At 42.4% G+C, this 9,912-nt stretch overlaps 1 protein-coding gene across 1 annotated transcript; it reads left to right on the top strand.

Moving 5' to 3' along the window:
• Positions 1 to 2,471: 2,471 nt before the first annotated feature.
• On the top strand, positions 2,472 to 9,675 carry SELE (selectin E). Its single transcript, XM_086617393.1, has 13 exons — positions 2,472 to 2,508; positions 2,939 to 3,325; positions 4,111 to 4,218; positions 4,354 to 4,539; positions 5,180 to 5,365; positions 5,471 to 5,656; positions 6,200 to 6,385; positions 6,493 to 6,678; positions 6,961 to 7,146; positions 8,083 to 8,190; positions 8,658 to 8,679; positions 8,791 to 8,863; positions 9,218 to 9,675. Exons 1-12 carry the CDS (start codon positions 2,472 to 2,474, stop codon positions 8,846 to 8,848), a joined length of 1,836 nt encoding a protein of 611 aa, XP_086473519.1. The 3' UTR covers positions 8,849 to 8,863; positions 9,218 to 9,675.
• Positions 9,676 to 9,912: the final 237 nt, after the last annotated feature.

Genomic DNA, 9,912 nt, shown 5'->3' with positions numbered 1-9,912 from the left:
AGACAGAAAATGTTTTCACTCCCAATTTAGAGACGACTAGCTGAGACTAAAGAAATAGCAGTCCTGATCTGACACTACCTGGAAGTCTCTGGAAGTCCGGTTGTTCTGAGCAAGGCTGGCACAGGTCTGGGCTTGCAGAATGCATCTGTGGAGTAGTCAAGAGTTAACTTCAACTTTCCACAGTTTCTCAATGATTTATTTGTGTTTCTAGCTTTGCCAGTTCACACCTGCCAGAAAGTGTTCTTCTCCCTATGAATATTCAGTATGTTGTTTTTAATCCTCACTCTATTCAGTAACTGACTTTGACATGCTTCCTAGGACTTTGTTGCAATTTCTAGTAAAATCTCGTATTTTGATAGTAACTGAGACTGGTTTAGAACATACTCTTTACTCTATCCTCTTTTCTGTGTTGGACTCCTTTAATGGCAGAGATTTATGAAGGTACAGCTACTTGACAAATACTTTTTTGTGAAATTGGGAATTAATACCAGCTGAGATCTTAGCTTAGGATCCAGAAGCCACCGATTTTTATTCTGTAGAATAGGCTGAGGCTCCAAAATAAGCTCCAATGTGTACTGTATAAACTATAACTATGTTTTACAGATATGAAATGGGTGCTACACTGTGTCCTCCTATCACTGACAACCCTTGTTGAGTCCTTTGAATGTCGAGCCTTGTTAAACCTCACCCATAATGGTGAATACACCTAGAATAACAGTTTGGCAACTGGACTGTCAGGACATAGTAAGTGCCTTAGTGGACATGGAACAAGTCTGTGGGATGGAGTGACATGACTGATCAGAGCGCAAGGAATAATACCACTTTGTGTCAACCAGGGTTGGAAGTGCTGGGGAAGGTGGACTCTGTGACAAGCTTCTTGTGTTGTGTCTTTGCACAGGGTTGAGAACCGAGCTAGCGTGTCTATTACTTGTGTTGCTCGTTCCCTACTTATAGTAGGGAACTTGTACCCAACAGTACTCGTGAGACCTCCTGTAACAGAGGCGAGAAGGATACTGAAGTGAGACTGTCCAAAACTACTTCTGTACGTAGCATGGCAAGTCACTCACCTTATCACTGAAGTGGTGGTTGTGTGAAGGTATGCTTGAGAATCAAGGAATAGAGTGCATCCAGGAGGACTACTGTGCAAGGAGTCGGCAATCCACCTGCTTACTGCCTTCTCCTGTACGCAGATGCACTCTGAGTAGCCTGGAGCTGCTTACCAACCCAAAAGTGTCCATGATTACTCAGGCATGTGTCTCCATACCATGGACACCAAGTGACTGCTCTATGCAGTGGTATAATTAATCAGTGCATACACAATGAATGTGCATGAATGCAGTACGAGACTAGTGTATTGTCTTGTCCACCTGAAATATTGTATGCACCTGTTCAGGAACTGTACCTCTATTGAGGTAAGGATATTGGAGCATATTGTCCAAGGGCCTGTTCAAAGCCAAGTCTGCCTTCCAAGCTTGACTGCTACAAGTGACTGATGAATCTGTATTGTAAGCAAGACTCTAGAAGAGTATTAGCGATCCTGGGGCTGGCAAACCTCACCACAGATGAGAACTCAGCACAGCATGCTGTGATCCACAAGGAAGGGCTTATCCAATGTTGCAGTTTCCATCTTTTACTCAAACTTAGTTAACCGGCTTTGAGTGTTGATGCCTTTCTTAATGAGATCCCAAAAGAAGTGGTATCTCTTTGATGCAAACCATTGTGGTAGGTGGTAAGTTGGAATCTGCTTATTCATGCAACGAACTCAAACTAACCATCTTGCGCCTTCCTGATATCCTGGAATTGTGTGTTTCTGTCAGTAAAACTATGTAATGCTGCACTTGGCAGTTTGTCAGCACAGTGTGTCTTTGCGGGAGAGTTGATTTGGCAAGGGCATGCATCAGGCTTAATGTGTGGGAGGGCCAGATCCTGGGATTTTCCAAGAAGTTTTTTTCCACGTGGAATTTCCTGTCTTGTGGAGGACAGGCCAGTTGAGAGAATAAAAGGCCGTAGTAAAGGCAAGGGATTACACAGTCCAGACACTTGGAGCTGAAGTTAATCTTCAAGTCCTTATTCTGCAACTTAACAACGGAAAGCAGTCACTGAGAAATATCGCAGAGGACTTTTGCCACCTGGCCACCACAACTACAGCCTGTGAGTATAAATGGAGTGTGTTATTCTGTTTTGTTCCTCAGCTAAAAGAAAACTGGACAGATGGAATTCCGTGTTGGTGTTCTTTAAAAGCTGTTTATATTTAAAAGCTGTCTTGATAAAGAACTCTTTTAAAATGAATGATTTCCTAAAAATGGAAATCTTCGTCTTTCGAATAATTGGTAAAAAAGTACGTAGAAAAGACTGCATAGACAGTATTTTATATTGAATTGTAAAAATTCAGCACTTGTTCTTTACAAATGTGTTCCTTTGATCTTTCATAGCCATCTGCTTAAAAGATAGAGAAGAGAAGACTCAGAAATATGATTTGCTTGTGGTTCCTATCTCTTCTTGCTTATGGTAAGTGTGTATGCCTCTGTGGAAAACTAGTTGGATGGTAAGATCAGTGTGACTGTTGTGTTTGAGTTCAGAATTAAACAGAATTTTTGAACCTGACCTAATTAGCTTGAGGCTAGGTTCACATAAGAAAACCTCTAACTGCAATGGCATGTTTCCCTGCTTGCCTGTCAAATACATAATTGGCTCCTAGAGTTTGCTATGAAGTCTGCAGAGCTTTGTGGGATCGGATGTAGTTTCACAGGCTGAAGTCCCTGTACTTGACGCTGACATGCCTGTTTTGAAGCTTATCATTTAATTGTTCATAAAATAATTGCCACTGCTTTTTATGCAGTTTCAGATATTGACAAGTTTGTAAAATTTAGAGCTTTATATATCTTAGAGAGGAGGGGAAAAAGTCAGACACCAACTTTTTGACATCTTTTCATTCTAGGACTTACAATACTGCAGGGGGTGAGTTGTTGGACATACCATTATTCAGACACAAACATGACCTACAGTGAAGCAGAGCTGTGGTGCAGAGAGAGGTATACTAACATGGTTGCCATTCAGAATAAGGAGGAAATCAACTATCTCAATGACTTCTTACCCTTCAATCCGGGTTACTACTGGATTGGAATCAGAAAAATTAATGAGGTATGGACCTGGGTTGGAACTAACAAAGAGCTGACAGAAGAGGCAGAAAACTGGGCTTCAGGTGAGCCAAATGGCAAAGGGAACAACGAAGACTGTGTTGAAATCTACATCAAAAGAGGGAAGGATGACGGCAAGTGGAATGATGAACAGTGTGAGAAAAAGAAGGTCGCCCTGTGCTACACAGGTATGGTGTGATAAAGGTCATTCTAGTGTGCCTGTGCGGAGCTGAGATGGTGGGTGGGATGAGTTGTTTAACCCAGTCTTGTGTATTAACTACCTGATCCTGTAAGCACTTGTACACTTATCCTTGCTTGCAGGGCTGAGGTGGTTCTTTTCCTAAGAGCTGGATTGATCTCACTTACCTTTTAGCTCCCAGAATATTGTACACCTTTTATGAGCAAATCACCAGACCTTCTCTATAATCAGTGAAGAGAAACAGGCTCTTCCAAGTGGTGACTTTTATTTCACTCTCAAGTGGATGTCTCAGCTCGATAAGAATTGCCCTTTTGAAGGCATCTGCCTGCTGACTATAGACCACTGGATTAGATTAGACACTTTGTGTAGAGGTGGCTAAAGCTAGGTAAAAAAAAAAAAAAATCCAAGTCAAGTATCAGCCAAATTAGAGCTGTGGTGAGTTAATGAAGAATATACCTGTTAAGGATTTCTACCTACCCCATAGTATATTGTTCCCTTTGCATTTTAAATATTGCTCATATCTACCTGAGAGCAAGTGGTCATTGAGTTTCCAGCCAGTAGAATCCTTTCACTGTGAGCTAGTCTGTCAAAGGTGTTGATTTCTGAAATGCTTCCGTGAAATGACAGGGTACTCTTACGTACCAAACCGCCTGCTTCTACTATACAAAGTGCTTGTGTAGTCCTAGAAAGATAAACAAAGAGTTAGTCAGGTTTCATTAACAGCCATTGCTGACTTTTTTTATAATTTGCTGTATTTCTTTTTTTTTTTTTCAGCTTCTTGCAACCCATCTCTCTGCAGTGGCTGTGGAGAATGCATAGAGACTATTAACAATCACACCTGCCGTTGTAACCCTGGCTTCTATGGACCTGAATGCGAGTTTGGTAAGATTACTCCATCCTACTTTTCAGCCAGGGGTGATGTTCATGCTAACTAACTAGTGTTCAGTTTGTCTGTCTGGTTGATTTACCTGCTCAGTCAGTGAAACTGACTGTGTACCTTCTTGTGTTTCTTTGAAGTTGAGACTTGTGATCTGCTAAAGAAACCTGATCATGGGAGCCTCAAATGTGACCATCCATTAGAGAACTTTGGCTACAACTCATCCTGCACAGTTCAGTGTGAGGAAGGCTATGAACTGACTGCATTGGAATCTGTACACTGTACCTCTTCTGGGGTCTGGTCTGCACCCCTTGCAGCATGCAAAGGTGAGCTTCTCAAGCAGTGATAGATGAGCTTTCCACGTTGTGCATAGCTCCATAAACTTGAGTGTTGCTATTAGTAGGTACAAATTGAAGTTCTGGCCTGTTCCTTTGTAATTAATTACGTGGCGAAGGTGTTGTTTTATTGCGACACGCAGTTCTCTTTTCCTGAAGAGATGAAATGGACAGGATGAATGTTATGGCCCTGGTCTAGATTTCCTTGTAGGGAAAGACTTTTCCACCTGCTAGTGGGGAACAGAGAATGGAGATGATCTAGCTTTGAGACTGTTCACAACACACTGATTACTCCTGACTGTAGGAATTATTTTTTTGAGGTGTTCAGCTTAGAATAAACTACTGTTTGAAGCAAATAAAAGCATCAAACATCACCAAACAGAGGTCAGAATGAGAAAACTTTGGATTGTAATTAGTTACTGTCAAGAGCTGCAAATGAGTTTGCAACATTGTCTTAAGAGTCTGTCTTTCATTTTGAGATCTTTCCACTCCTATCTACTTTCTGAAATGATAGCATAGTAGCTTTTTCTAAAGCTGCTTCTGTTTAGTAGGCATGTTGCTAAGTTTCAGGAAAGAAAAAATTTATGATTTGTTCCAAGCTAAACCCTGTGTTTTCTCTTATGCTTTTCAGCTGTGACCTGTCCTGCCTTAGAAATGCCTGTTCATGGTGCCGTGAACTGCTCTCATCCCTCTGTAGAGCTCACCTGGGGTACCACCTGTGAGTTCACCTGTGAGGAAGGATTTGCCCTGACAGGACCAGCCACACTGCAGTGTGGGTCTTCTGGGGCCTGGGACAGGCAGCAGCCATCCTGTGCAGGTACCTTTCCTTATCCCTGCTCACCTGAGCACTTGGAGCTGTCAGCATTGCTATGTTGAATTCCTGAGGCATCTGTGCTGATTGCTGTTGTGATCTGTGTTGCAGCTGTGAGGTGTGAGGCTGTAACCTGGCCAGAAGGTGGCTTTGTGACCTGTGACCACGTTCCTGCAGCTCTCACCTATGGCTCACGTTGTGATTTCCACTGCAGCGAGGGCTACGTTCTCGATGGCCCATCCAGCATTGAGTGCACGGCACAGGGACAGTGGTCAGAGCCAGTGCCAAAATGCGAAGGTAAGACTTACTGGGTTGGAAATCATCTCTTAAAGATTAGAGTAGCTCAAATAGTCTGAAAAGACTTCCTCATTCACATGTAGTCAAGGAGTAACAGCACGTTTATGGCACTTTTCATAAGCGGATCTCAAGACGAGGATCCTTTAGCCTCTTGTATTAAAGAGGAAACAGCAGTGCAGGATGACAAGCAGCACAGGAACTGTGTCCTCAACACATATGATAACAGGCTTTTCAAGCAGAGTGTTCTGACATAAACTCTTTATTCCCTACGCTCCAAATGACAACCAGCGTCTGTTTATGCAGCTCTTTTTTGTGGAGTATAATCTGGAGTCAGGATAGCTTGCATGCTTTAGGTGCATGTTTAAGGGTTCTGGCTCTGCAACATGCTGAAATCCCTGTTTTCCAAGACACTGCTAGGTCTGAAGGGAAGTACTATGGCTATGTAGGGGATAGGTCCAGGCAGGGCATGCCCTCTTGTCAGCTCAAAGAGGAGTGTTTATCTTAACCTGCTCTAAGCTAAGCTCTGTGTTTTATGCTTTTCAGCTGTGACCTGTCCTGCCTTAGAAATGCCTGCTCATGGTGCTGTGAACTGCTCCCATCCCTCTGTAGAGCTCACCTGGGGTACCACCTGTGAGTTCACCTGTGAGGAAGGATTTGCCCTGACAGGACCAGCCACACTGCAGTGTGGGTCTTCTGGGGCCTGGGACAGGCAGCAGCCATCCTGTGCAGGTACCTTTCCTTATCCCTGCTCACCTGAGCACTTGGAGCTGTCAGCATTGCTACGTTGAATTCCTGAGGCATCTGTGCTGATTGCTGTTGTGATCTGTGTGTTGCAGCTGTGAGGTGTGAGGCTGTAACCTGGCCAGAAGGTGGCTTTGTGACCTGTGACCACGTTCCTGCAGCTCTCACCTATGGCTCACGTTGTGATTTCCACTGCAGCGAGGGCTACGTTCTCGATGGCCCATCCAGCATTGAGTGCATGGCACAGGGACAGTGGTCAGAGCCAGTGCCAAAATGCGAAGGTAGGACTTACTGGGTTGGAAAACAGAGTTTTCTTGTCACCGGAGAGCACACTGAAATCCATATTTCTCTAGGGTCTTGGCTCCCTACTAAGCTCTGTACTCTCTCATGTTTTCAGCTGTGACTTGCCTTGCCTTAGAAACGCCTGCTCATGGCTGTGTGAACTGCTCCTATCCCAAAGTCAAATGAATTTGAAAATACAGCGTATAAATGTACTAGTGCAAAAAACAGCCAAAGACAGGAAAGCCCTTAATGACTCTTAACCATTTCTTTCTGTATTTCAGTTGTACAGTGTGAACCACTCACCTCTCCTGAGAAAGGCTCTATGGATTGCTCACATGGTGCTGGGAACTTCACGTACAACACAGCCTGCCACTTCAGCTGTCTGGAAGGATGGAGGCTCAATGGTTCTCATGTTCTTGAGTGCAGTCATTCAGGAAACTGGAGTGCTAGTCCACCCACATGTGAAGGTATTTGACCTGTGACCAGGCACTAATAGGTGGCACTGGGTTAATAGTGAAAGGAGGGATGGAAGGGTGGAGGAGGTAACACCAGCCGGTGAACTAGAATTTCTAGTGAAGTCCGTGAATTAAAAAGCCCAATAAAAATCTCTCAGTATTTTTTTTTAAATAGGAGGAGGCAAAATTCCTAAAAGGTCTTGGTGAAAAATGTTGATTTCTTATCTAAAAACACAAACTACAACCTGATTTTGGATTGTTTTGTTTGATTTTGTTTAAAATATTTCTCATGTTGAGCTGCTTCTATATGAATAAAAAAAAACTTTTCTAGAGTAACAGAACCTTGTGAGGAAATCTGCATTCATAAGTCTGTTTCTCAGCGGAAAAGTTGATATGTTAGTTTCTTGGATGAACTCCTCAGTCAAAAGACCTCAGAGCTTTTCAGCTTTTCAAAGCCTGTAATTTTACAGGACAGAAGTCTCACCCTCTCATTCAATGCAGTAAGAGCTCTGTCCCTGTCCTTAGTGGGAACATACTTGGTCTGCCTAGCATGCTTTTGCTTGAGGTCCTAAAAGCTCAACTCCACTTTACTTGCTTGAGCAGAATTTAGATCCTTGAATAATTTCATTCAGTATGAATTAAAATATGAACTGAAACATGAAAAATAAAAGATGAGTGTAAACTGTCATGTGAGGCTGGAGGTTGGACAGACCCTGGTGTACCTACCTTGTAGCCTTGCCATTGCTTTGGCAACGGGTGGGATAATTTTTAGTATGTAGCTTTTTACCTTGTGTGCAGGATGTGTCCTGCCTCAGAGAGAAAAAACTTAAGGGTTACAAGCTGCAATTCTGGTTCCTCTTGAAGAGCACAAGGAAAAGACAGAAGTAGAGGGGGCTTTGAAGACCTCACATGCTACTCGATCTCACTGAAACTTTTTCATCCTTTCAGCTTCTGAACAAGTCAGCTATGTCTCTGTGGGCATAGCAGCCACAAGTGCCTCTCTGTTGTCCACGGCATCGTTCCTCCTTTGGCTTGCAAGACGTTTCCAAAGAAAAGGTGAGCAATTGGACTGGGTCTGCTGATTTTATTTACTTTCCTGAAAATTTTTCAGTGGAGAAAAAAAGAAAACCACCTCCAAATCCCAATACCTTGCTTTTTGAAAAAGTGAAAAATCCCATAGTTAAACAAATTCAAAAATTATTTTCAAGAAGCCTGCATGCATGCCATGTTTGGCCTTTGGATGAACATTGGAAAATCAAAAATAGTAAAAATCAAATGCTTAGAAAGCAAGAATTAGAAGAAAAAAACAACATTCTATTTATCGGTAATTAGTGCCAGAGAAAGTGAATGGCAATTTGAGAAGAGGCTAATGCCAACACAGTCATGACTGCCTTGAGATTTGTTGCTAGATAATGGCTTTTTATCAGATACTCAGAAATGAGAGGTTATTTAGTAGAAGAAACAGTTTTCATGAGGGGGCTTCCATCTTGAAACGCTAATACCTTTTCTTTTTCTTTTTGCAGCAAAGAAATTTACTCCTTCCAGGTAAGTTGTATCTCAAAAAGCAGCAGGAAAAACACTTTAATTACTTTGCTGAAATCCATTTGATATAAACCAGTCGTCATTAAAGTACTTTTCATTTCTGTTTTTTTATAGTAGCTGCCAGAGCCTAACCATCGAAGGTAGCTTCCAAAGTGCTGGCCAGAATGTCTAACTCTGGGTGTTTCAGGTGAGCACATGAGATAGTTGCACTCACAAACTGTCTTCCTTTAATCACGCAAGCAATCAGAGCTGTTGATTGCTATACAATTGCTGAAATATCAATATGTGCTTTGGGGGACCTAATATGCTTCTTGGCCTTGCATGGAAGTTCCTAACAAGGCTGATGGATTTATTGCTTTAGAAATGGTTATTCAGCTCCTTAAGGATGATTGTGCTTAGCATTCTGTCCAGCCGCATACAGTATCAGGAGCACTTTTGTGTGATTTTGCTACCTGCTACATGCAAAATTCCTCTGAAATGAGAGCAAATACAAATCTCTGCCAGTTTTCCAATTTATAGAGGAATTTTGTTCTCTCTGCAGGAATTGAAGCCATCTTTACTTATGTCTCGGAGATTTCCGGGGAATGAAACTGCATGCAGATCAGCAACTGTCCAGATGTTTTTACCTCCTGCTGACAAGATGATTGACCTTGTGTATTGCTCAGAAATTTTGAACTCAAGCTGTCTCCTGTTTCCATTGAAGACAAGCAGAGAGTAAAACTCTGGCCTTCTGGCAAAATACTGTCTACATTCAGTCATGTAGTTATCATAACTGGGAGCTTGCCATCTCTTGTCCAGATGGTGAGCAAATAGTAAGCTGCTGCCTAAAGAGGAGGCTGGTTTCTCCTCTGGTCTACTCAAAGGTACCTAGGTGAGGTGAAGACATGCATTATTTCACATCACTTACTACACTGCTGGAAATGCCTTCTCTGGAGATACATGGGTTGCATATGCAGAAAGAGAATAATTGGGATGAAAAAATATTCACTGAACAGCTTTGAAACCATTGATCTGGTTTATTGTTGAAGTCAGTTTGTTTTAAGAGGATATTCCAGTCAATAAATATGGCTGTAGTGATATGGACAATTACTTGGGTTTCTGCTGCATGTCCCAGAAAACTTGGGGACTTTACGCTTTTTTCTTTTTTTTTGGTAATAGCACTAGGAATTGTAGTGTATGTACTAGGTACTCTGGTTTCTGAATGCAGCAAGTAGATCTGAAATTCTCATCCCTGTG

The sequence above is a fragment of the Tauraco erythrolophus genome, chromosome 10 (assembly GCF_009769465.1).
Source record: "Tauraco erythrolophus isolate bTauEry1 chromosome 10, bTauEry1.pri, whole genome shotgun sequence".
NCBI classification, from domain to species: domain Eukaryota; kingdom Metazoa; phylum Chordata; class Aves; order Musophagiformes; family Musophagidae; genus Tauraco; species Tauraco erythrolophus.
The sequence above is the reverse complement of the archived record's forward strand: the minus strand, read 5'-3'. Positions and strand labels throughout refer to the sequence as shown.